The sequence below is a fragment of the Sciurus carolinensis genome, chromosome 17, assembly GCF_902686445.1.
Source record: "Sciurus carolinensis chromosome 17, mSciCar1.2, whole genome shotgun sequence".
Taxonomy (NCBI): domain Eukaryota; kingdom Metazoa; phylum Chordata; class Mammalia; order Rodentia; family Sciuridae; genus Sciurus; species Sciurus carolinensis.
Window position 1 is genome coordinate 12,964,013 of NC_062229.1, and position 27,393 is coordinate 12,991,405.

General features: G+C 40.4%; 2 protein-coding genes across 7 annotated transcripts in view; both read left to right on the forward strand.

Moving 5' to 3' along the window:
• The window catches only part of LOC124968523 (zinc finger protein 266-like), a 23,476-nt gene extending 12,393 nt beyond the window's left edge, over nt 1–11,083 (forward strand). For 2 of the 5 annotated variants that reach the window (XM_047531066.1, XM_047531064.1), the window contains exons 2-6: nt 5,876–5,964; nt 6,350–6,476; nt 7,281–7,364; nt 8,677–8,759; nt 9,591–11,083. In XM_047531066.1, coding sequence (XP_047387022.1) covers nt 5,932–5,964; nt 6,350–6,476; nt 7,281–7,364; nt 8,677–8,759; nt 9,591–10,856 — 1,593 coding nt within the window. In that variant the 5' untranslated portion in view covers nt 5,876–5,931 and the 3' untranslated portion in view covers nt 10,857–11,083. Of the gene's footprint in view, nt 1–830; nt 866–5,875; nt 5,965–6,349; nt 6,477–7,280; nt 7,365–8,676; nt 8,760–9,590 lie in introns of those variants that run through there. The other 3 variants (XM_047531067.1, XM_047531068.1, XM_047531069.1) reach the window with 3 other exon arrangements.
• A 6,335-nt stretch (nt 11,084–17,418) lies between these two features.
• On the forward strand, nt 17,419–26,471 carry LOC124968519 (zinc finger protein 883-like). 2 transcript variants are annotated; one of them, XM_047531050.1, is made up of 6 exons: nt 17,419–18,214; nt 20,348–20,439; nt 21,177–21,303; nt 22,485–22,568; nt 23,069–23,151; nt 24,528–26,470. In XM_047531050.1, exons 1-6 carry the CDS (start codon nt 17,854–17,856, stop codon nt 25,911–25,913), a joined length of 2,133 nt encoding a protein of 710 aa, XP_047387006.1. In that variant the 5' UTR covers nt 17,419–17,853; the 3' UTR covers nt 25,914–26,470. The 2 variants fall into 2 exon arrangements, with proteins under 2 accessions (XP_047387006.1, XP_047387007.1); XM_047531051.1 differs by having other exon boundaries at nt 18,046–18,214; nt 20,364–20,439; nt 24,528–26,471.
• The last annotated feature ends 922 nt before the right edge of the window (nt 26,472–27,393 follow it).

Here is a 27,393-nt window from a genome sequence, read left to right on the forward strand (position 1 = left end):
CCAGCCCCAGAATAACTTTAAAATATGATTGTGGTAACATAGACTTTGATCAATGTTGTGATCAAAGTGATTTTGATCAAAATGATTTCATTCATTTTTCTAGATTAAAATCTTTTTTAAAATTAAAAACTTTATTAAATTGTATCCAGATTGAAGAGTGAGGATTCTTATAATGTGCACACATGAGTCATTATTCTTTCCCTTCCTCTACTACCTTGTCTCATTTTTCCATGTAGGGTTCTAGACAAAAGCCATGCAACTCCAGGTTTCTAGGAATAGGAAGTACCCAAGCCCTCATTGTGGTCTTAGAACCCAGGTCTGAAGCTCTGCTATGATGTGTTGCAGTGGCATCTTTCTGTCCTGGATTCACAGCCTGCTGTTTGGACCTCTCAAACCCACATCCTGGATGAACTGGACAGTTTCCAAAGAGTATCTGTCAATTTACCCCATCCTTGCTGCTCCCAGTTCAAGGTCAGAGAGCTAGGATGTCCTATTGTTGCAAAATCCTCATGTTCAGGCTTCCTGAGTGACCTGGAAGATACTATCATATTCCATTGCCCCTTCTTCCATTCTCTGAATCTCACTGTTAACATCTGATCAAGGCAAGCAGATTTTCTGGACGGCCCATGGGCTGCTTGCCGTGTTTCCCTCTCCCCACTCAGCTTCCTTTGCATGTGTGTGAACTTCTTCAGGGTTCCCCTTGGAACCTCAGCAGACTTGGTGGCCTATCCTCATGAGGAGCCTACTGTTGCCAAGCCAAAATTCTGAGAGGAAAAATCCTCTATTATCCCTAAGACTCGCCCAAAGGATGTGTTGCCAGGGAAGATGCTTCAGGTTGCTCTTCTCCCTCAGGCTCACAGACAAGGTAGGTCTTCATCTGCAGGGGAGGAGGGAGGTGAGGAGAATGTGGGTCTTTCTTTAGAGAGGGTTCTGAGAGCTATGCTTGAGATCCTGGCCAGCTTTCTGCTTTGGCTGGAGAAACAACCTTGCGTTCTCAAGGCATGGTTCTGGATAGAGTCGAGGAATATAAGTATATATGATATAGGTAGACAAGAAGTTGTTCCTTTCATGAGGGGGAGGTGAGAGCAGTACCTGTGATTGAACCCGTGGCACTTAACCACTGAGCCACATCCCCAGCCATTTTAAAAAAAATTTTTATATTGAGATAGCATCAGCATCTCACTTAATTACTTAGGACCTCACTAAGTTTCTGAGGCTGGCCTTGAACTTGCGATCCTCCTGCCTCATTCTTCCTAGTCGCTGGGATTTCAGGCGTACATCACCATGCCCAGCAACCCACTTTTATTGTAATAGTAAAGACGGCAGCTTAGAATCTGGCTTCCCAATTACTGGTTTAGGGACCTTGGACAAACCACTTGATACTGCATGCCTCAGTTTCCTTCTCAGCTATATGATGAGGGTGGCAACCCTGTGATGAAGGAAGGGTAGCAAAGATCAGGGGAGATGGTCTTTCGTATGCCTCTGCCCTTGGTAAGATGGTAAGAGCTATTTAGCTCAAAAGGGAAATGACTGCTGGATACTGGGAACCACACAGAGTCCTCAGCAAGAGAGACTGAGTGTCCAGGTTTGCACACAACCTCTGCTCACAGCAACATCTGGGTTGAAGATTAAGGCCTTGGCAGGGCTCCCTCCTAGCCTTCTTTCCTCCCTCATCTTAGGGTTTTCACTTCGGCCTTCTGCCTTGTTTTGGGGAAAGAAATTTATAGGTCTCAGGATAATTCTGAATGTGATGGAGGACCCTGAGCTATTGATTCCTAAGGAAGGATCTTTCTTCTGACAGAGCCTTCCTCAGAGCCAAGTGATTTAAGAATACTGACAAATTTGTGCTCACTGAGCCTCCAGCAGGCTGCACATAGAGGCACCTAGGCCTGCCCATTCAAGAGTTTTGACCCAGTTAAGATTGCTAAAACTTAGTCATTTCTTCATCTCTTTCTTCATTTACTGTAGACTATGGCATGCTTAATGAATTCTTGAGTACTTGATCAAAAATAGTGAAAAAAATTCAACCTAGAGCTATTCTCAGGGAACTTGTAAACTAGTGGAGTAGACTGTCATCTAACTAAGCAAATAAGTAAGTATATAAATAAAGTCCAAATTGATTGAATGTTCTGGAAGTACAGTAGAGGTCAGTGTGATTTTTCTCTGTCTTTACAAGACAATAAGTAAAGGTAAGAACAGAGAGGAATTTTTAAGCAGAGACCAAAAAGAAAAGGTAATGATGAAAGGGAAGGGAGTTCCAGGTTGGGAAAGTGTCCTGTGAGTTGACTGAATTCATTTCTTTTTCTTTTTTTTTTTTTTTTTTTTTTAATACCAGGGATTGAACTCAGGGGCACTTAATCACTGAGCCACATCCCCTTTTTTTGTATTTTATTTAGAGATAGGGTCTCATTGAGTTCCTTAGGGCCTCACTAAGTTGCTGAGTCTGGCTTTGAACTCATGACCCTCCTGCCTCAGTCTCATGAGCTGCTGGGATTACAGGCATATGCCACCACACTTGGTGACTGAGTTCATTTCTAAGGGAGACCAAGGAAAATTCTTCAAGGGTTTCTCCTTTGAAGACTTCTTTTCTATTGTTGCAGGGGAAAGCCAAAGAAAGAATCTATTCTTCAATATGTAAGTGACAGGAAAACTAAGTGATATTTATTCCAATGCTGTAAATCAAGAGAAAATAGAAGAACACACGAAAGTGTTTTCATTTCACTAATTGTAAACCAATTCAAGGAGTTCATCAGAATCAGGTTGAACACTGATAAATTCTCCATAAAAATTCTCTTATGTTAATTATCAATCTCAGCAATTATTTGTATTCACAAACACGGTGTCAGAATCTCTTTGAGTGGATAGCTGGGATTCAACCTCCTACCCATCCTATACCTCTGATCTCCTGAAGGGATGTCTAGCTATTTCTGAGTGGTGGTGGGCGTAGTAAGATGGTTTATTGTAGGAACATGCTCCTTTTGTTGCACTTCTTTACATTGAAACATTTTCCTCGAGTAGACCCAGTACTACTGTGAATGCTGTGACTACTTATGAACTATTTTGTGAGTGTGCAGATTGTGGTGGCAACAGAAGTATAACAAGCAGAAAGACAGTTGGTGTGACCTCAGGTTTATAGATGGTTAAGTGACACTTGGTTTCCGCTGCTATGGGTTCTGGTCGTTCTTATTCTAAACAAGGAATTCATCTCAATGATGGTCTGGCACAGTATAACCACAGAGTTTTTCAGGGATGGAGGGTCTCCATTCACTGACCTATTTTTTTTTACTACCTTCATTGAAGAGAATGTTTTCTGGGTCCTTAACATAGGTTGAAGAAGGGGAGCCGTGCAAATCATATACAAATTCAGTACAATCTTCCTTTATTTCTAGGATTTCTTCCTTTTCATTATGCCAGGAAATCTCTTGCATTATCAGCCTCACTAACTGTTAGAACACCATTGAGTCTAGGTTTATCATCTAACTAAATATTGTTTAACTGTTAGCTAATATGTGATATATAGAATGCCTGTCTAAGGTAGTTTCACCCTCTACTGTCCCTGGTCTTGACATCCTTAGTATCCATTCTCATACTTGTTTTGTGGTTTTCCTCTGATACGTATTTCCAGACTGGGAATTATTTTGTTGCATGAGCTTTTGTTCTTGCATTATATTGTATACCTACATCCCTGGATTTTATTGGTTATTACTTTAGTGACAACAGCAGATCATGGTAGATCTTGAGAATGTACATTTCTTTCCAAGATCTCAGGCCCAGTTGGGATTATCACAGGATTTTCCTTGAGAGTAGGTTGCCTCTTTAGATACCAAGGACAACCTACTTCCTGGTTACTGGGGCCCAGACTGTCTTGGGGGGTTAAGATTGACTTTCTTCAGGGTCCAATAACATGTCTCCATTCCAAGTTTCAGGCTCTTATTCTACCTGATTGAATCACAAATGTTTAAAGTTTAGCAGTTTCTCAATGCCAAGCATTCACACCAACAGTCTGTTTAGGGGAACAATTGGCACCACTGTAGTAAGGTTGCTCCCTTCTAATTTCTGCCTTAGGGATGTTGAATTTTATGGCCTAGGACATTTTCTGGGTAATTCCTTGTTCTCTCTACAGTTCCTGGCCTGGGGACAGAATTTCTTAATTATTTGTTGAAAGAATGAAGCAGTAGGCTATAGCTAAAATCTTAAAGGAGCCCAGAGATTAGAGTTAGGGTTAGGGAGGGGGGCAAGAATGGAGGAAGGAAGGACTGTATAGAGGGAAAAGAGGGGTGGGAGGGGTGGGGGGGAAGGGGAAAAAATAACAGAATGAATCAAACAACATTACCCTATGTAAATTTATGATTACACAAATGGTATGCCTTTACGCCATGTACAAACAGAGAATCAACATGTATCCCATTTGTTTACAATAAAAAAAACAGGAGCCCAGAGATCCAAGCTGCTCCAATAAGAGAAGCTCAAGGTTGTCAATCAAACAACAGAGATCATTATTCTACTTCTTAGAATGCCCAGGAGTGGACTAAATTAATGCTGTATAGTACAATGCAATGGGCATGGAAAAAAAACTACTTGGGAAAAACTTCTTAGTACCCACAGTCAACTAAAAAGGTAGAAATGAAATGATTACTAATAATTATTTTACCCCATGTGTCAAAAATAATATTTCAGTATGTGATTTATACAAAATGGATTTAATTACATTTGTGTTCCATAATGAGTCTTCAAAATTCACTGATAACATTAAATTTTATTGAGATATACTTTATTTTTCTTTATATCATAAAATTAACATGAGAAAATATTTATATCCAAGTTGTTGCAAATGTTTTCAATTAACTGAATGAAATGTTAGTTTTTAAAATATAATTCATTAAAATTAAATAAAATTCTTTTCTTCATACTAACTTCATATGAAATGATCAGAAACACCTGTAGCAAGTAAACACTGAACAGGATACTGGGAGTCTAAACTAATTTGTGGAAATCACAACTTAGGGATCAACTACCTACATTGAAGTCCGGTTCACTGCTTCCTTACTAGATGATATTGGAACAAGTAATGGTATTGTTTGAATCTGTGTTTCTTCAGCATTAAATAGAAATAGTGATATCTAGTGTGACGGGTTGATAGTTTATAATTAAGTGAACCTTATGAATAAAAAAACCCTAGGGCACATTCGGGTCTGTTGGTCCTCAGTAAATGATAATTAGTGTTCCTGTTACTTACTGAGTGTACCATTTACATTGGCTTTCACTTACATGTCTACAGAGAACACTGCCATAAAGTGGTCTTAGCATCTAGGCTCATTCAGGCAACCTTCAGACTCACAGAGTGGCAGCCATTGATCTGACCCCTGGCCAGTCCCATTGATGCTTTTTTTCAGAGACTCTGACTTGGGCTCCCCCCGCACAACATAAAGAGTCTGCGGTTTGGGCCAAAGCAGTCACCCGAGTCAGCTTAGTTCCTTTAGGTGTTGAGGTAGCCAGAGAATGTTATTGTGTAATTCAGCTCCCCTGGCATGTGTATTTGAAAAGAGATGCCACATAATCTCCCTCATGACATTTATCACCATGGGGAAAGGAAGTCACGTCTTTCTGAACTATAAAATGAGACTTTTATTTTTTTTCTGGTGGGCAGTGTGGCTCACCATCCTTTTTCTGCCTCTAGGTGATTCAAGATACTCTAGCACAGTATGGTAGAAATGTGTGTGTGTGTGTGTGTGTGTGTGTGTGTGTGTGTGTGTGTGTGAATTTTATTGGATATGCAATTATATGGTAATTTCATTCTAGAATGGAGTGCCTTCTACCCATGCAAGTATACAAATTATGGTCAGCTCTGGGTTATCATGCTCTCTCTCTTTTCCAGGAGCTCTTTCTAGGGCCCCAATCTACCTTCATGAAGAAAAGATAGAGACATCAAGGATGTTGACTGACTGCCTGACAAATTATTATCAGGTATGCAGAAGCAGTGTCCCACATACCTGCTCTACACGTAGACACATTTCCTTTTAGGCAGATTTTTCTCCACACCTTCTTCCAACCAGTAGAGCTGAAGACTGAGTCCCCAGTTAGTTATCCCTAGGGAATGGAGCTTCTCATATTAGCAAGATGTTGCCTTGAAAGCCTCCCTAGTTATTAAGTAATTGCTAATTGATCATGACATCCTAGTTCTGAGTACACATTTGTTTGCTCTGACAGATGATAAGGAAGAAGGAAATGTCTTCTTCTAAAGGCTTATTCATTCACACTGCCTATGAAGCATATGGAGATGTTGCTATTGTACTTGTTACTCAGGTTGGCGTGTGTGTAATAATTTAGGACTTGGTGACTTTTTTTTAAGCACTTGGTGACCTTTGAGGATGTGGCTGTGGACTTCACCCAAGAGGAGTGGATTTTATTGGATCAAACACACAGAGACCTATACAGAGATGTGATGCTGGAGAACTACCAGAACCTGGCATCAGTAGGTAAGAGTTCCGTCATTCCTTGTAGCTCAGGGAAGAGATGGATGTTCTGTACTTGCTGTGCTGCAGCATCAGTGATGTCAACTCTGAGTATGCTGGGAAATACAGGGGCATAGTGTCTGTTCTAATACATTTTAAACTAATGTGATAGTTCTCAAAATGTGGTCCAAGATGAACATATCATGATGACCTTGTTAGAAATGTAAGTTACTAATTCCCTTTGACATACTACATTGTGTCAAAACTCCAGGTAGATCCTTGTACTTTTTTTTTAAACCACAAGTATTGAACCTAGAAGCTCTTAACCATTGAGCCACATCCCCAGCCCTTTTTATTTTTTATTTTGAGACAGGGTCTCACTAAGTTGCTTAGGGCCTTGCTAAGTTGCTGAGGCTGGCTTTGAGCTCATAATATTCCAGCCTCAACCTTCTGAGTCATGGGAATGACAGGCATGAGCCACCACACCTGGATTTCATGCATGTTTTTAATAATCCCTCCAAATGAATCTGATGCATTATTATTTCAGAATAATTGGGATAGTTTTTCACCCATAAGAATAAAGATCTCTTCATTTCACTTTATTTCCTAAATGACTAAAACTTTTACCACTTTGTATACATAATCATTAATTTGAGTTTCAGAGGTTAGGTATAACCAATCTTTTGGGAGCACAGAGATGCTATTTGCATTTTTAACCCATCTGAAATAATTTCACTGCTTTAATTAGAAGCAACATTCCTGAATTATGTGAAGATTTATGATCCTTGCATAAGTCTGTTCTATTAGTGCATTTTCCCCCATGTACAGGATGTCAGCTCATCAAACCCAGCCTGATCTCTTGGTTGGAAGAAGAAGCAGATTTGTGGGCAGTGCAGAGAGGAGATCTTGAAGGTGGGTGTGACTGAAACTGTTTAAGATGCATTTGGTTTCAGAAGATTGAGGACATGTATCTGAGAACTTAGAATATCTTCAATTTCCCATCTCCATTTATTTTTTGTCTGCTCAGATTTTCTTATAATCTTACAAAAGAACCTATTCTATTTCTTCTTGAAGTTTATCATTTTGATGTATGCTGTTTGTCCAGATCTTGAATATTTTCTATACCTGATAATATTCATCCTGGGACTGGAGGAGTAGCTCAGTATTTATGAGACCCTGGGTTCAATCCCTAGCACCACCAAACACATACACAAACATTCATCCTGTTTGCCATCCACTTTAATTTCCAAAAAGTCAATTTGTAAAAGCCATTTAAAATTATTTGCATCCATAGTTTTGAAAATTTTTTGAACAAGTCAAAATTCCCAACTTTGCTTTTTTGTTTTGTTTTGTTTTGTTTTGGTACTAAGGATTGAACTCAGGAGCACTCAACCACTGAGCCATATTCCCAGCTCTCTCTCTCTTTTTTTTTTAATTTTATTTAGAGGTAGGATCGCACTGAGTTGCTTAGGGCCTTGCTAAGTTGCTGAGGCTAGCCTTGAACTTGCAATCCTCCTGCCTTAGCCTCCTGAACCACTGGGATTACAGGCATGCGCTACTGCATCTGGTGTCCCAACTTTGATTTTTTTAAGTTTTAAAATTTTTGTTTTGTTTTCTTTGTGGTGCTGGGGATGGTACATACCCAGGACCTTGCACATTCTAGGCAACACTCTACCACTAAGCAATATCCCCACCCCTTTTTATTTTATTTTGAGAGGTCTCACTGAGTTGCCCAGGTGACCTTGATCCTCCTGCATTAATCTCCTGAGTAAGTATGAGCTATTGGGCCTGACTTTAAGTTTTCCAATTTTTAAGCTAGGTTTAATTTGAAAACAAATAAAAATTATTTCTATCTTCCTGGGGATGTAGCTCAGTGATAGAGTACTTGCCTGGCCTTACAAGGTCCTGGGTTCAATCCCTAGTACTGAAACAGGAATGTGTGCATGCACACACACACACACACACACACACACACACACACACAGAAAGAAAGAAAAGAAAAGAAAAAAATCATCCCTAACTGTATGTATATGTGTGTGTGTGTGTGTGTGTTTTGCTGGGGATGGAACCCAGGGCCTCATGCATTCTAGTAAAGCACTTTACTAATGAGCACTTTACTACTGAGCACTTTACTACTACTACACCCAGTCATATCATTTTTAACTCCTTCAGTAGGCCATTTCTTTCTCCAATTGTTAATTTTGTTTTTTCTGTCTATTTTCAGAATGTGAAATGAGATTTTGTCCCAGTGAGTCTGTGCTTAAGCAGGGGTTTTCAAGGGGACAAACCTTCACTGGGATACACATGGTAAGATTAATAGGGGATGTCTCTTATTTTCTGTACTCACAGAAGATTACAAAATGAATCAGTCCAAATGAGCTGGGTGCAGTGGTACATGTCTGTAATCCCAGTGGCTTGGGAGATTGAGGCAGGAGGATCACGAGTTCAAAGCCAACCTCAGCAAAAACAAGGTGCCAAGCAACTCAGTGAGACCCTGTCTCTAAATAAAACACAAAAATAGAACTGGCGATGTGGCTCAGTGGTCGAGTGCCCCTGAGTTCAATCCCCAAGAGTCCTCTCCAAAAAAAAGAGAGAAAAAGAAAATCTGTCCAAAGGAGAGAGACATGAGAGAAGTAGCTTTCATCCAAAAGGGAGCAATGTCCAGAGGGATACTCTGAATATAATGAATTTAAGAGTGCCCCAAATGTCTCATGAAACTTGTTGGTGTATAGTTACAGAAGAATACATCCTTCTTAACAGTCTAAGATTAGAGCATGGCACAGGATTCTGGCAGTATTCTCCTGTTGCTCAATTAGAAGAAAACATGATAAAGTGAGTATGGTGGTGCACACCTGTAATCCCAATGCTTGAGTGACTAAGGCAGGAAGATTGTAAGTTCCAGGCCAGCCTGGGCAACTTAGCAAGACTCTATTTCAAAATAAAATTAAAAAGGGCTGGACTGAGGATGTAGTTCCATTTTAGAGTGCTTACCTAGCATATGCAAGGCCCTGGGTTCCTTCTCCAACCCCCACGCCCCCACTAAAAATAAGGGACTATATAAATGTAACACAGTGTGGGAAAATCATTTTCATCCTCAAAATGATATACTTTAATCGTTATTCATCCACGTATCAACAGGGAAGAAGCAACAGTGTTGGTGAACTCTGTGACTATAAACAACCTGAAGAAGCCTGTCATGAACATATATTTTTTAAGAAACACATGAGAGTTCAAAATATAGGGAGCAATTATGAATGTGATCAGTATGGAAAAGACTTCCTTACTCTGCACATGAAAACTTCTATTGGAAAGAAACTTACTGAGTTTAATGAATGTGGAAAAACCCTCAACTCAACTCCAAATGTTGTATGTGAGAGAACATGCACACAAGAGAAACCCTTTGATTGTGGAGACTGTGGGAAGGCCTTCATGAATCGGTCATACCTTCAGGCCCTTATGGGCACTCACAATGAAGAAAAACTCTGTGAATGGAATGAATATGGGAGCAGTTTTATTATCTCCACAAACCTTGCTGTGCATATAGAAAGTCTCAATGTAAAAAATCCCTACAGATGTAAGGAATGTGGGAAGAGTTTTAGATACCCTGCTTACCTTAGTAAACACATGCGAACACACACTGGAGAAAAACCCTATAAATGTTCAGAATGTGGGAAAGCTTTCGCTCAGTACTGGGGCCTTTCTCAACATGTACGAATTCACAGTGAAGAAAAGCCCTATGAATGTAAGGAATGTGGAAAGTCCTTCACTGTTTCTTCATACCTAACTAAACATGTAAGAATTCATACTGAAGAAAAACCCTATGAATGTAAGGAATGTAGAAAATCCTTTGGAAATCCTTCATACCTTAAAAAGCACATTCGAATTCACACAGGAATAAAACCCTATAAATGTAATGAATGTGGAAAAGCCTTTACTCAGTCCTCAGGCCTTACTAAACATGCACGATCTCACAGTGGAGAGAAGCCCTATGAATGTAAGGAATGTGGGAAGGCCTTCACTACGTCCACTTGCCTCATTGCACATATAAGAACTCACACTGGAGAGAAGCCTTTTGTTTGTAAAGACTGTGGGAAAGCCTTTGCTAGATCTTTTTGCCTTATTGAACATATAAGAACTCATGTTGGAGAGAAACCCTATAAATGTGAAGAATGTGGGAAAGCCTATACTGCTTCTTCAGACCTAAATAGACATGTAAGAATTCACACTGGAGAGCATCCGTATAAATGTAAGGAATGTGGGAAAGCCTTTGCTCATTACTCAAATCTTTCTGTACATCAAAGGACTCACACTGGAGAGAAACCTTATGAATGTAAGATATGTGGGAAAGTCTTTACATATTCCTCAAGTCGCAATAATCACTTACGAACTCACAAAGCCCAATAACTATAGATATTTAAGGAATGTGGGAATGTTTGTTTTCTATATACCTTAATAGTTACATGTTATTCCACACTGGTGGAAAGCTGAATGTAAACAGTGGGACAAAGCCAGGTATGGTGGTGCACACTTGTAATCCCAGTGGCTCAGGAGGCTGAAGCAGGAAGCTCGAAAGTTCAAAGCCAGCCTCAGCAACTTAGCAAGGGCTTAAGCAACTTGGTGAGACCCTGTCTCTAAATAAAGCACAAAAAAGGGCTGGGGATGTGGCTCAGTGGTTAAGTGCCTCTGGGTTCAAGCCCCAGTACCAAAACAAAACAACAACAATAAAAAAGCAAAACAAAACAAATAAAAAAACCAATGCAACAAAGCCTTCAGTTGCTCCAGTTTCTTTCAAGTACAGGAAAGTTGTCTCACTGTAGAGAAACCCAATGAATGTAAGGAGTAAGCCCACTCCTGGTTTTGAGAATTCAGAGTTCATTTGCAAAATATTTTGTACTTGCAATTACATTTCATCAGGAAGATGTACATTTTATTGTCCTTCAGTTAGGGATACAATGTTTGATATTTGCTTAAAATATTGACTATTAGAGCACTCTATTTTAAATATAGACTTTTCCTTGTAAATAAGAAAGTGATTTGTAGGTTGATATTTTGATATGAGAGCATATCATTCCCCCAACAACCTTCTTTATTGTTTGAGCAACCAAGAGTCACCTGCACTGAATAAAATTCTCTACTTTCTCAACATTTGTGGTAGTTTATTTTCAAGGCAAGTTTTTAAGATGGGTTATCTAGGTAAAAGTATAAAATGTAGCTTTAATTTCACCATACATGAATGTTTTTCTTTCCACAGGTATTATCCCATTAGCAATTTCTGAATCAAATTTTTAAAATTTTGTTTAAAGAGTATTCTTTAGTAAGGAACAGATTTTAGTTTTAATTGCTAGGCACTCATTTACAAAAGAACAGTCAATGTCCTCTTCACTTTTGTTTCAGTGCTGGGAATCAAACCCAAGGCTTCACACAGGCCAGGCAAGTGCTCTACTACTGAGCCACATCCCCAACCCTTCTCTTCACTTTTATCCTAAGTAAGAATACTTAACTAACTGACTGATTTGTAGCCCCAGTTTCACATGTGACCCTAAACCTATGTTTATAAAATGAAATTTTACTATTTCTTTAAACATTGTCAATCTTACTGATTGACATTTCTACGGACACTGATAATTTTGCCACCACCATTGCGATCTGTAGGCCAAAGTATTCTGATTTATTAGTATGTTCCACCTTCCCCAGATGTCTAATTGATGTGGCCTTGTGATCTTTGATGGTTAAGAGCTACCCACTTGATTTCTGCTAATACGAGTTCTCATCATCACCACTGAAATTGGGAGAAACATCTCAATGATTCCCCTAGAATCATACCTGGTATATAAAAGAGTGTAAGCACAGAGCTTTTCAAGTGTAGAAGTTCTCCCATCACTGAACTGTTTCTGAATACCTTTATGAAGACAGTGCTTTCTGAGTCCTCCCTATAGGTTAAGGAAGGAGGGCGGTGCTGATCACATAACAAATTTAGGAGCCCAGCACTGTGGTGCATGTCTGTAATCCCAGCAGCTAGGGAGGCCAAGTCAGGAGAATCTCAACTTCAAGACCAGCCTTAGCAATTTAACAAGACCCTGTCTCAAAATTAAAAAATAAATTTAAATGGCTGGAGATGCAGCTCCGTGAAAAAGCACACCTGGGTTCAATTCCCAGTACCACCAAAAAGAAAAGAAATTTAGTACAACATTCCTGTATCTCTAGGATACTTCCTTCCTATTATGCCAGGGAATCTCTTTGGCATATTACCTGAATCACTGTAGGTGACCAATGAGTTTAAGTTCAAGTCATCCAAATGATTCATTTATTTATTTAAATTTTTTTTTGATTGTTGATGAACTTTTTTTTTTTACTTATTTATTTATATGTGGTGCTGAGGATTGAACCCAGTGCCTCACACATGCTAGGCAAGCGCTCTACCACTGAGCCCCAACCCCAGCCCCTCATCCAAACAATTTAACTGTTAAAGGCACACCCAGGTCCATGAGCTTATATATGAAGTCCAGTTGTCTTCTCATGACAGTAGTTGGCCCTGTCTAGTGTTGCATTCCACCATTCTTCATCTAACATCTTTAGAATCCTTTCTCATACATGTTCTTTGGTTTTCTTCTGACAAATATTACCACAATAGGAATCATTTTGTTATGTGAGCTTTTTTCTCTTGCTTGATGTTGTACACTCATGCCCCTGGGTTTTGCACTGGTTATGACTAGTGGCAGCAGCAGGCAGGTGTGGTGCATCTTGAGGGAAATGTGTGTTGCCTTCCGTGAGAGTTTACCACAGGGGTTTCAAGCAGAGGAATGCAAAGACAAAAGGAAAAGCTACTTTCCTTTTCTGGGTTCAACTATATACTCTCATTCCAAGTTTCTGCCCTTTTGCTGTTATAAATTTTTTATTTTTTAAAAATTTTCTTGATTTCAGCACATTTATACAGCCCAAGATGATGCTGCATTCCTGTAATTCCAGTGAATTCAGGTGACCGAGGAGGAGGATTTGAGGCTAGTCTGAGCAACACTGTGAGACCCTGTCTTGAAATGAAAGGGCCTGAGGTGTACTTCAGTGGTTGAGTGCTTGCCTAGCATGCTCAAGGCCCTAGGTTCAATCTCTGTACCAAAAAAAACATCCCCATAGTCTGTGAGGACCCTGCTCAAATGATCAGGTACATCAGTATGACCAAGCTGATTCATGCCACTTTTATTTTCTCGTGCTCCCCTGACTGATGACATTCAAACTTCCTATCAATGATATCTCCTACCTTTTGCTGTGTACTCCATGCAGATCTCCAGTAAGGTCCTTGACCACAGGTCCTTACTTGCTCAGCTACCTATCCTCTTGGTAGTCTATTCCCTTGATCCTTTTATAGGCCATGTGGCTTCCTTCATATCATGTTGTGCCTTCCTCTCTAGGAACTCAAGGGCTCAACATCTTTTAATTTCATATGCCTCTGAGTGTAATTTCTGTGACTCTGTTGGAGTGGTCTTTTTTTTTCAGTGGGAGGGGTACCAGGGATTGAACTTGGGGGCACTTGACAACTGGGCCATATCCCCAGTCCTATTTTGTATTTTACTTAGAGACAGGGTCTCACTGAGTTTCTTAGCACCTCACTTTTGCTGAGTCTGGCTTTGAAATCGAGATCCTCCTACCTCAGCCTTCCAAGCCACTGGGGTTACAGACATGTGCTACCTCGACAGCTGTTGGAGTGATCTGAAGGATCCCACAAGGGGGATCTACTGCATTTACAATAGCTGATGATGAGGATGGAAAATTCCAAACTCAGTAGGAAAATCCTTCTTCAGAGTTGCCTCTTGACTACCCCTGACTTACTGTCTGCCCCACTTGGGCTCTACCATTTGCAAAGGCTCGCACTGCAAAGGCATGAATGCTTGTTGCTATGAAATGCTTTGTGTTGCCCCTTCTGAGAGCTGCCAAGATTCTTCATCCTCACATTCTTACCCTGTGCCAATCCCAATAATGCACTCCATGATACTACTTATTAGTCATGATCCCAGTCAAGGGATGATTATCCTTTTATTCCCAGAGCTCTGAAATCTTGGTTCATGTGAACTGGGTAATTCTTTTTATTTGTTTTGCAGTGCCAGGATTGAACCCAGGACTTTGTGCATGCTAGGTAAGTACTCTACCACTGAGCTAAGCCCCTAGCCTTGGGTTAGGTTTTTTGTTTGTTTGAAGACACCCTCTCACTAAATTGCTTAGGGCCTCGCTATGTTGCTGAGGCTGGTTTCAAACTTTTGATCCTCTTGCTGCCTCAGCCTCCCAAGTAGCTGGGATTACAGGCAAGTGCCACCTAGATTGAATAATTATTTTTTTCTTTCTTTTTTTTTTTCCCCGAGGTGCTGGGGACTAAACCCAGGGCCTTGTATATGTGAGGCAAGCACTCTGCCAACCCTAGGCTGGATATTTTTTTTTTTTTTGCAGTACTGGGGATCAAACTCAGGGTCTTGTGCTTGCGAGGCAAGCACTCTACCTGCTGAGCTATCTCCCCAGCCATAGACTGGATAATTCTTAATGCCCATCTGAGTGACTGCAATTTGAGGAAGAAGAGTTGTATTGAGTACACATTGCTAAGTAGTAGCCTGAAAATCTGAGTGGCCCATGTGCAACAGCACATATGTGTTGTCCTTTCTTACAGTTCGGTGTCTCTTTGAATGGTACTTGGGAAAAAGAATCCACACTCCTCTCTTTCATTTTTATTTTTTTCAAACCCACAGCCTCTTACATGCTAAGCACATGCCATACACTGAGCTACTCCTCCTCTTTGCATCCAGGGTCCTCCTTCCTCTGAGAATCCTCTGTAGTGGAACTTCCTATGGGTGATGCTGCCAGGGCAGTGGCCTATTCTCTGCTAAACCCTTGGCTGCTTGTTATGGTTTGAATGTTTGTGTCCCTCCACAATTCAGGTTGGAACTTAATTCCCATTGTAGTGGCATCAAGAGATGGGGTTTTGGGGGAAGTGATTAAGTCATAAGGGTTCTACCCGCACAAGTGAGATTAGTAAATTGTAAAAGAGACTACAGAGCTACCTGGACCTTCCATTTCCTCTGCCTTGTGAGGACAAAACATTTGTCCTTTTCATCCCTGCCATCTCTTCTGCATTGTGAAGACAGGACATTTGTTCATTTTTGCCCGTCTGCCATGTGAAGATGTGGCAGTAGGCACCATCTTGGAAGCAAAGAGCAAACCCTAAATAGACACTGAATCTCTTTTTCTTTTTTTTTAATTTGCAGTGCTGGGGATTGAACCCAGGGCCTTGTGCTTGACAGGCAAGCACTCTATGAACTGAGCTATATCCCCAGCCCTAGACACTGAATCTTTGGGGAGTGTCATCAGGAAGATTTCTTAGACCCTTAAAATTAAAAGGAGGGGCTGGGTTGGGGATGCAGTTAAGTAGGAGAGCACTTGCCTAGCATGAGCAAGACCCTGGTTGCAAATAAAATAAAATAATTTAAAAATATAAAAGGATATGGGGGGCTGGGGAAATAGCTCAGTTGGTAGAGTGATTGTCTTGCAAGCACAAGGCCCTGGGTTCAATCCCCAGCATCGCCAAAAAAAAAAAAAAAAAGTAAAATTTGGGCTGGGGAGATAGCTCAGCTGGTAGAGTGCTTGCCTCGCAAGCACAAGGCCCTGAGTTCGATCCCCAGTACCGCAAAAAAAAAAAAAAAAAAAGGGATATGGGGGGGTCAATTATTCTGTAGTTCTGTAGACAGGGGCCATTTCAGGATAAAGTTGCCAAGAGACACCAAATTCCTATTCCACTCCTCTTTTAGCAGCTAGAGGAAACTAAAGACCTAGGCTACAACAAATAAAAATAAGAGGTGGGAGGAAGACTGCCACTTTAAGTGGCCAGGAGCTCAGGGAAAACAAGAGGATCTTTAAACTTTATGTAGTGAGCTAATGCCAGATAAAGCAAATATAATGGTATGATTACTTAATGACTTAAAACCCCTAGGTATAGGGAGCAAAGATGCAAGATAATTAAATAGATTATATATACATATGGAAAATATTTTAATATAAGAAAATATATGATAAACCATTTATATATTTTCCTCCCACTAAATTTAAACATTGTGCTCCCTATAATCCTTAAAAGGTGCCCAATAGGGGCTAGGGAGGTAGCTCAGTCGGTAGAATGCTTGCCTCATAAGCAAAAAGAAGGTGCTTAATATACAACAAGGAAAGTTTCACTTTATAGGCTTGTCTAATTTATCAGTCATGAAACCCACTGGGCAGATGGTCAAAATTTTCTCCTGGTGTGCGGAACTGCCTTGCTACTTCTCGCCTGCCAAAGCACTACCCATATAAAGCTTGTGTACTACTGCCACCTCCTGGTCACATCTTTTTCCTTAATCGGCAAAATCAAAATCACAGAAATACCATACACGTGTGTTTTTGTTTTTTATACTTAAGAGTCCAGATTCATTTGGATTTCATTGTTGTATATGGTAAAAGAGACAGATTTAATTTCATCTTTTTCCAGATGGTAAATCAGTTTTTAGCACCTTTCATTTCAAACTGCGTTTTTGTTCCATTAATCTAAAATATATTCATGAGTCAAACTTTCATGTTATTGAGTTTATTCGGAGATATTCTATTAATCTGTTTCCTGTTCATATGTAAGTATCACACACTTAATTACAGAGGCTTTATATATACGTTTTAATATCTGTACGTTAACATCAATTTTGTTTTTCATTGTTTCCTTGGCTATCATCAGATATTTGTTCTTCCGTATTAACTTAAGTATCAATATGCCTAATTCCTTTTTTAAAATTTTGGCATTCTTGTTGTGATGACGTCACATTTCTGAATAAACTCTTGGAGAATACTCGGTAATAACAGTGGCTATTTTGCATCATCGTGTAGGGGTTCCCAGGCCCTATGGCAAAACCCTAAAAATAACGGAAAAAAATAACAAGTTTGCGGAAAATATGATTACATTGAAAAACGCAAAGAAATAAACTTAGAGTCTAGCACGGTGTTCAGATAAATTAATGAAATAAAGGACCATAAAGGTCACAAAGAGAATGAAGAACAGAGAACATGCCACGCGCTGGCAGGTTCATCAGTATGAAGAATCAACTCTGCGCTCTGCGGCTGTGGGCGGAGCCAGCACCGGGCCTGGTCCCGCCTCCGGCCCCGCCCCTAGGTCTGGCTCTCACGTCGACCTCGGCCGCTGCGCCTGCTTCGGACGCCAGCTACGAACCGACCTGTGTTTCAGCCCCATCCTCCCGGGAGGGAACACTAGAACGTCCGCGCCCGGCCAGGCCCGACGTGGCTCGACGTGGCTGAGGCCTGAGGAACAGTCTTGAAGGCCGAAGCCGCGAGCGGAAGTGACGTCAGCGGGGCGCCGGCGTCTTTTTCAGCGCCGGCTGCGCGGTATATGTCAAGTTGCCTTCCTCAGGGTGCACCTCTCCCCGCCTTGGGGGGCTTCTGCGTGCTGGGGGTCCCAGTGGTGGCAGCGGGCCCGGCAGAGAGACTGCCGGCGTCGCTGGCGTGCCCGGAACCGCGCATCCTTCCCGGCCCGCGAGTCCGAGAGGCGCCCGGGTGGAGCTGGGTCAGGAAGTGTCCTCGGGGCGCGCCCTCCGGGCGCTTGTCTTCCACGGCGCTCCCCTTTTCAAAAGCCTGCAAAGCAGTCTTTCCGAGCTGTTCCCCAGGGGGAAGAGCATTTCCGCGGTGTAGTAACCCCGGCTCCAGACTCAGCCTCCACCCTCCTGACGAATGGGCGAATCTGGCGAGTTCAGGTGAGACCCGGGTACACGTTGGTTCATAAGAGCCTCTGCTTCTCTTTCTTTTTTAAAAGAATGTTTTATCTGAGAGTTTGGCATTGTCTTTGACGTTATTTAGTTTACACATGACATTCGAATAGGGGTCTAGGTGTGACTGTTTCTATGTAGAGAGAGGTTCTTTTACTGGAGACAATAATGTTCAGCTCCCCTCCTGAAGTTCCAAAGCTTGTTTTGAAGCTCACAGCTTCAAAACGGGGACCTCCAGGGCCCCCGCACTGGGTTCGAGCCTCAGCACCACATATAAATAATAAAATAAAAATCCATTAACAACTAAAAAAATACTTAAGAAATAACATTTTTTAAAAACAACACTATTTCACCTAGAAAGTTAAAAATAATAATGTCATTAAAAGTTTGTTTTGTGTAATGACTGAAATTCCCCACATTATTCCAACATGCACTGTTGGGAATTTTGGAGTCTAAGGGACATTGAAAGCTTCTATGTTGCAATTATTCATGTCTTTTCGTGCCTTATCATTTAGACTGGTTTCTATTGTTTCCTTTCTTCTTCCTGCTGAGGATCTAGAGATCAAACCAAGGGCCTCACAAATGCTAAGCATGAGCTTTACCACTAGCTACACCCAGGGCCCCTGTTATATTGACTGTTTTTAAATATATATATATTTTAGTTGGCAATAGACCTTTATTTTTATTTATTTATATACGGTTCTGAGAATGGAACCCAGTGCTTCCCATCTGCGAGAGAAGGGCTCTACCACCGAGCCACAACCCCAGTCCTTTATAAACTTTTGAAGAGTTGTACATTATTTGAGAAAGTCACACATTTTGATTGCATTCTCATGGAATGTTTAAATATTCCTCCATTGCCTGCTATTTTCTATAAACTTGTAATTGGCTCCACAGGAGAGTTTTGCAAACTGATAAAGGTTGACAGTAATGTATGCTTTTTGGGCCTTGTGCTCTTGAATTACTCAGTTCTATTTTAATCACTTCATGTCCATATTTATTCTTCTGCATACTGACAATATGTGTCTCAAAAACAAAATAATTATCTTCAAAAGAGACGTAGGTGTGAGGGCTGTAACTCTGGTAGTATGCTTGCCTAGCATTTTTTAGGCTTTGTTATGTTCTCAGCATTGAGAAGAACTAAAACAAAAACAAAAAACGAGAGTGCACATAGATTTGCTTAAAAGTACCAAAGGACTGTGCTGTGCTTCTCTTGTTGGTGCTTGCCAGAGACTTCCAATAGTACACACTATTTATCACGGACACTTCGAGTATTATTGGGTCTGCTACATAATATGGACCAGGTGCTTGAGAGGCTCATACACTGCATCTTTAACGTGTTCTTGTCTCTACTTGAAACTGGAAGCTTTACAGGTGACTGTAAGTTACGTAAAAATGCATTCAAATCTTGAAATGTTGCATCCGGAATTCAAAAGGTCTGTAGAGTGTCATACCCCCTTATTTTGGCTGCCGGTTTGTATGAGGTGCAAACGCTTGGAGTGAAATCTTTGAGGGATGTGTTTACAAGATCCAGACCACTGAACACCTGCAAACTTTCACTTGAAATGTCAAGTCCCTTGGGGACTATGTTATTGGAAAGAACAGGGATTTGATATAGCCTGGGGGCTATCTGATTTAGGTCCCCCCTGTACAATGTAGAGTCCATTGGTCAGTGCTGGATCAGTCACTCTACCTGGCTTAATTCACGTAGGTGGAACCTTGGTAGCCAGAGAATGCGGTTTTGTAAATCAGCCCCCTGGTGTGTGTGTTTTGAAAAGAGATGCTGCATAATCTCCCTCATGACATTTATCACAATGGGGAAATAAAGTGTCATATCTCCCCTGGCCTGAAATGTCTTCCTAGTTAAATGAGACTATTATCTTTTTCTGGTGCACAGCATAGTTCATCATCCCTTTTACTGACTCTAGGTAGAAAGGACTACTCTGACATTATAGGGCATACAATGCCCTACATAGTCTGTATGTATGTAGAGTGTGGATTATATAGGGTTTCATGCTAAAATGGACTAATTTACCAGCATTTGACTAAGAATTACGATCAGCTCTGGATTCTCATGCTTTCTCTTTCTCTCTCTCTCTCTTTTTTTTTTTTTTTTTAAAGGCATTTTTCTTTCTAGGGGCCCAGTCTACCTTCTTCAAGAAAAGATTAAGACAGAAAGGATGGTGGCAGACTGCCTGACAAATTGTTACCAGGTATGCAGACACCAGGTCTCACACTATGACCAGCTTGCCTCTACAGGTAGGCACATTTCCAGACAGGCATGTCTCCAGAGTTTCTTAAATCAAGTAGAGACAAACTCAAGGACTGAGTCTCGAGCTGAATTTCTAAAGTGGAGCCTCTGATATTGGTGAAGTGTTACCTGAAAATGATCCTATTATTTCAGTAATTATGAATTAATCTTCACACTTATGATGCTAAGTTGTTTGCTTTCTATTTTTGGAACAGGGTGCTAAGTTGCTGAGGCTGGCCTTGAACTTGCAGTCCTCCTGCCTCAGCCTCCCCAGTAGCAGGGATTACAGGCTCAGGAGTGTACTTTTTTTGGTGTGGTACTGGGGATGGACACCAAGGCCTCACACATCCTAGTCAACTGCTCTACCATTGAGCTACATCTCCAGCCTCCAGCAATTATTTAATAGTCTAAAATAGACTTATTTAATAGTCTAAAATAAGAAAAGGGCTTGTAGTCTGGTTGTGGTGAGATCAGTTCATGTGCCAGAAATCCCATTAAAGCCACATGACTGAGGGAGGTCAGCCTTAAATTTAGGATCACTAAACCCTTGGTTGACAGTGGAAGCCCTCAGATCCCTGTGTAGGCATTGGTCTCACTTCCTCATTCTCTAGTGAACATTGGCAGAGAAGTTGCTCTTGTACTTGTTTCTCAGGTTGGCATGTGTGTAATGATTTAGACTTGGTGACTTCACTTTTTTAGAACTTGGTGACCTTTGAGGATGTGGCTGTGGACTTCACCCAAGAGGAGTGGATTTTATTGGATCAAACACACAGAGACCTATACAGAGATGTGATGCTGGAGAACTACCAGAACCTGGCATCAGTAGGTAAGAGTGCCATCATTCCTTGTAGCTTAGGGAAGAGATGGATGTTCTGTACTTGCTGTGCTGCAGCATCAGTGATGTCAACTCTGAGTATGCTGGGAAATACAGGGGCATAGTGTCTGCCCTAAACAGTTTCAATCATGTTTTGAGTGCAACAACAAAAGTAACATGAATTTCTTTTTTCTTCTTTGTAGTTTCACAGATTGACAACTTCTTTTTTCTTACTATAGATATTAGCAGCCTGAGCATATATATTCTTTTCCTTTTTAAGTCGAGAACTTTCAACTTTCACTTAAATATAGCAGTTTATGTCGTCTGTGGCATTTTTGAATTAGAAGCATCAGTATTGTTCTTCTTGGGTGCTTATTATTCTTACTTAAGTAAGGATTACTTAAACACAAGCAATGTTATATTGTGATAGTCAACCATAAGTGAGACAGCTACTAAATGACTTAATGGGCAAGTAGCATACAGAGTGTGGATATGATGAATAAACGGATGATTCATATCCCATGCAGGACCAAGTAGGATCACATGAGATTTCATCAAGCTACTCAAAATGGTGTGCAATTTAAAACTAGTGAATTTTTTCTGGAAATTTTTACATTTAGTATATTTAGATAGGGTGGATTGTAAGAAACCATGAAAGTAAAACTGTGGATAAGAGGGGACTACTGTACATTTTAATACACTTTGGTGGTTATCAAAATGTGGGTCCAAGAAGAATATTGTTGCCATCAACCCCTGGGAAATAAAAATTATTAGGATGGGAACAACTCAGCAGTAGACTATTTGCCTAGCATGCACAAGGTACTGAGATTCAATCCCTGGCACTCATCCCACAAAAGTGAAATGTAAATTACCAGTTTTTTCCTTTGACCTGTTGAATCAGAAACTCCAGGTAGAAACCTGTCATGTGAGTTTTAACAAGCTACTTACATGAATCTGATGCAGTGTCATATGTGAGAATCACTGGTATAATTTTGTTTCACCATATTTTCTATTTGAATCAAGGTGTTAGTGTTTGGCTTTCAGGGTTCAGAGATCACTTGGGGGCACAGAAAGAGATAATGTTTGCATACTTAGGCCTTTTATGATTCCCTGCATCTGTTAGAAATATAGTGCCTGAATTGTGTTATGATATTTTGTATGAAACTCATGAACGTATCTTTCCCTATATACAGGATGTGAGCCCATCAAACCCAATCTCATCTACTGGTTGGAACAAGAAGAGGATTTGTGGACAGTGCAGAGTGGAGATCTCCAAGGTGAGTGTGAAGAATAGTCCTGGTTAAGGACACATCGTGTGTTTAGGAGTGTTATGAGGTACCTTTTAATATGCACTTGATATGAGAAAGTTCAGGTTATTTCTCTGAGAATGTAAGAAAGTAAAGAATTTCTCATATGCTTACTTTCTGTCTATTCAGACTTTCCTGTAATCTCACAAAATGACATGGTTTCTTTTTATTGTTTTGTTACATGTTCTATGTCCAGGTTGTTGCTCCTTTTTGTGCCTGATAATATATTTTTTTGTTAACCATCAGTTTTAATTTTCAAAGAATTTATTTGTTAATAAACTGTCTAAAACTGTGATTCACATCTTTAGCCATTGCCAAAGTTTTGAATTACTTAAAAATGGTCAGACTTTTCTTTCTTTTTAATCAGTTTTAATTTGAAAACAAATACAAATGAATCCTATTATTCTTAACTCCTACAATCTAGTGTTTCTTTCTTCAAACCTTAATTTCATTTTTCTTTTTATCTTCAGAATGGAAAATGCTACTTAACACCAAAGAGGCAACACTTCAGCAGGATTTTTTGAGGGAACAAACTTCCAATGGGATAAAAACAGTAAGATTAACACGGGATATTTGTTGTTTTCCACTCAGAGAATATTGCCATATAGAAAATAAGTAGCATTCACCCAGGGGTAACATATTCTGAAGGTGATGAATTTGAATTTTGAACATATACCAAACAACTTGTTCCTTCAGAGGTCTCATAAGTACATAGTCCCATATGTATAACTAGACATTGACTTTTTTTTTTTAACTTGATGTTGGGAGTTAATCCCAGGGTGCTTAACCACTAAGCTACATACCCAGCCCTTTTTTTTTTTTTTTTTTAAATTAGAGACAGAGTCTTCCTGAGTTCCTAAGCGCCTACTTAAGTTGCTGGGACTGGCTTTGAACTTGTGATCCTCCTGTCTCAGCCTCCCGAGCCACTGGAATTACAGGTGTGCGCCACCATGCCCAACTTAGACGTTTGACTTTTTTTTTTTTTTTTTTTGGTGCTGGGGATTGAACCCAGGGCATTGTGCAAGCACTGTACCAACTGAGCTATAACCCCAACCCTAGACGTTGACTTTTTAAGGCAGTATAGTGATTATTTTTGGGGGAGTGGGGTATGGTGCCAAAGAGTGAATCCTGGCCCCATGCATGCTAGGCCAACACTCTATCCTGAGCTACATCCCAGCCTTTTTTTAAAGTGGTAAGACAGGGTCTTGCTAAATTGTCCAGGCTGCCCTTGAACTTATAATTCTGAGTATCTATGATTCCAGGTATATACCACTGTGCTGGCTCAATTTTGTAAATATTTCAATAGTTGTTTTATGATTAGAGCAGATGGCTGAGGGTTCTGGCACTATTGTTCCATAGTTCAGCTTAAAAGAAACCATGCCAGGATCTATAAGGTCATGAAGATATTAAAAATCATAAGTATCCTCTAAATAAATACACTTTATCATCATTCATTCTTTTATAGGGAGTAGGCAACAGTATTGGTGAATTCTGATATTAATGAAAGAGATTAATATCAAAAGATTGAGAATTTCTTTATAGAAAGCATAAATGAGAGATTTTTGAGAGCAGTAGCATTCACCCACTTGGGGGATACTCTGAATATGATGAATTTGGGATTTTATCCTAATTTTAGCTCAAAACATGAAGCTTCAGAGTTCCACTAATACACATTCCCATGCACTGAGGTTTTTAAAGGAATTTCATAAAAACATAGAGTAGTCATTCCAGGAGTAGACTGGATATCACAGGATCCTTGCAGTTAGGTTCCTTCATTCAATTTGAAATTCACAGAACATGGAATCTTTGCATGTAATCAAAGTGGCAAGAATCATAATCATCACCATAATGTTTCTATCTTCAGATAGGTAAGAATTCATTAAGAAGTCTGAAAAATCTTTTAACTACCCTTCATCCCTTCATCAACAGGCAGGACACCACAGTGCAGGGGAACTCTGTGACTATATGCAGTGTGGAGAAATCTTCAGTGAACACTCGTATTTCAAGACTCATTTGAAAACTCAAAATACGAGGAACGCAGGGCATTTTACTCACTCTACAAGTCCTTCTGTGCCTGTTCAAATGCCCACAGTGAAAAACAATGCATGTAAGGTTTGTGGAAAAGTCTTCAGACGTTCTTCAAACCTCAATAGGCACATGCGAACCCATACTGGGGAGAAACCCTTTGAATGTAAGGAATGTAGGAAGCCCTTCACTACTTACTCAAGGCTAATGGAACATTTCAGAATTCATACTGGAGAGAAACCCTATAAATGTAAGGATTGTGGAAAAGCCTTCACTAAGCGCTCAGGCCTTACCACACATGAACCAACACATGCTTCAGAGAAACCCTATGAATGTAATGAGTGTGGGAAAGCCTTTGCTTCATCCTCACGCCTTACTCAACATGTAAGAACTCACAGTGGTGAGAGACCCTACATATGTAAGGAATGTGGAAGAGCCTTCCTTACTTCCTCGTATCTACGTAACCATATAAGAAGAACTCATAGTGGAGAGAAACCCTATATATGTAGGGAATGTGGAAAAGCCTTCCATTCATCCTCATACCTACGTAGACATGTTAGAACTCACAGTGGAGAGAGACCCTATATTTGTAAAGAGTGTGGAAAAGCCTTCCTTAATTCCTCATACCTACATAATCATGTAAGAAAAACTCACAGTGGAGAGATACCCTTTATATGTGGTGAATGTGGTAAAGTCTTTCATGCTTCCTCATACCTACGTAGACATGTAAGAACTCACAGTGGAGAGAGACCCTATATATGTAAGGAATGTGGGAAAGCCTTCCTCAATTCCTCATACCTACGTAAACATTTAATCATCCACACTGGAAAGAAACCCTATGAATGTAAGGAATGTGGGAAAGCCTATAATAGATGCAATCTGTTACTTGACCATTTAAAAACTCACATGGTGGAAAAGCCATTTGAATGTAATGTGTGTGGAAAATCCTTTCAGTATTTCTCTTATCTTACTAAGCACATTCGTATTCACACCGGAGTAAAACCCTATAAGTGTAAGTACTGTGGGAAAGCCTTCACCACTTCCTCAAGCCGAACTGAGCATGTAAGAACTCACACTGGGGAAAGGCCTTATGAATGTAAGGAATGTGGGAAATCCTTCAGTTCATCCTCAAACCTAATTCATCATGTGAAAATTCACACAACAGAGAAACCCTTTAAGTGTCAGGAATGTGGGAAAGCCTACAGTAAGTTCTACCTACTAACTGAACATTTAATAACTCATACTGAACAGAAACCCTTTCAACGGGAGAAATGCAAAGAAATCCCTTAAGAATTCTTCACATCTTAAGGAGGAAGTATAAAATCCTTCACTAATTCCCAGAAAGTTACTAAATGTGAGACTTTGCCACAGAAGGAAGAACTCCTGACGTAAAATATCTGGGAAGGTTGTAGTTCTACAAATACATTGGTCTTCCCTTGTGTTGTCACAGTGGAGAGAATTTATGAAGGAAAGGACCATGGGAAAGTCATTTTTTATTTGACATCAGTCAACCTTTAGCAAACATGCTGATTCAGATCCAAGATAAATTTAATATAGGGGTTTGGGAATTGTGTCCTCTTGTCTTGAAATCTGGTGTCCCAACAGATACCACTCTCTGAATGGTTCTGGTTTATTTTGAACATTTGTGATTCTACCTTGATCATTCTGGAGTGATATGTCTTTCCTTCCCTCCATAGCAACACTATTTCATTTCAATTGCTACAACTTCTGGATAACCACCAGATGAAAAGTGGGCCTTTGGAATACAAACTTAATACTATTTTAGTGTGTAGAATCTCCTTGGTTTGTCATGCTTTTTTTTTTTTTTTTTGGTACTGGGGATTGAACTCAGGGGCACTTGACCACTGAGCCACATCCCCAGCCCTATTTTTGAGTCTTTTTTATTTAGAGACAGGGTCTCACTGAGTTGCTTAGGGCCTTGCTAAGTTGCTGAGGCTGACTTTGAACTTGTCATCCTCCTGCCTCAGCTTGCCAAGCCGCTGGGATTACAGGCATGCACCATGTGCCCAGCTTGTCATGCTCTTAAACATGCTAACCCTATAGTGATTCACAAAAACTTGGGGTGTAATACAGTGTATACCTTACCAAGCACATTTGTATTCACACCAGGATAAAATCCTGAAAGTGCAAGTACTGTGGGAAAGCCTTCATCACTTTAACACATTTAATGTTGTTAAAATGCCCTTGTTCTCTCACACCTGATCCTTTCAGATAAAAGGTGAGAGTGCAAAAAGAGGTGAGTGGAGAAAGGATGAGTGGTGAGTAGTTAATAGGTGTACCAGGTGTAGAAACTTTAGTTTAATGACTGTGGAGAGAGAGCCAGACCCTTTGCACCTGAGAATGGAAATTCTTATAACATTGGGCAGTGCAGGGAGTCAGGGAGAGACCTGAGTGTTGTCTTTGATCTCTACAGCCATTACACAGCTTGGAAAGCACTCATGTATGCCTGAGTCAAGCAACAGCTTGGACTCGCAATACGAACTGCTTCTGGATTTGTCCTTCGATGCACTATGGAAACAGAAAAACTCTGAACATGACTGGTATCATGTTCTGCTGTGCTGGAAACCATCACTGGCTCTGAATGTGGCCCTTGGCTAAACTCACAGACCAGCACAATCAGGTTTCAGCCTGAGTGATCCAAATTTTAAATGCGTGAGCAACTTTGGGTTCTGTCACATGTAGCCATCAGAGCTCAGCCCCTTGATTGCTACCATCAGGGCTGCAGCCCTTTCTGTGGCTCTTAATCCAG

What these genes read in the sequence shown, in the direction of transcription:
- LOC124968519 (XM_047531050.1), top strand. Translation starts at nt 17,854, where the DNA reads ATGTCAAGTTGCCTTCCTCAGGGTGCACCTCTCCCCGCCTTGGGGGGC. An exon ending in GGCGAATCTGGCGAGTTCAG is followed by an intron (nt 18,215 to 20,347) that starts GTGAGACCCGGG and finishes TTTTTTTTAAAG; the next exon opens with GCATTTTTCTTTCTAGGGGC. An exon ending in CTTCCAATGGGATAAAAACA is followed by an intron (nt 23,152 to 24,527) that starts GTAAGATTAACA and finishes CTTCATCAACAG; the next exon opens with GCAGGACACCACAGTGCAGG.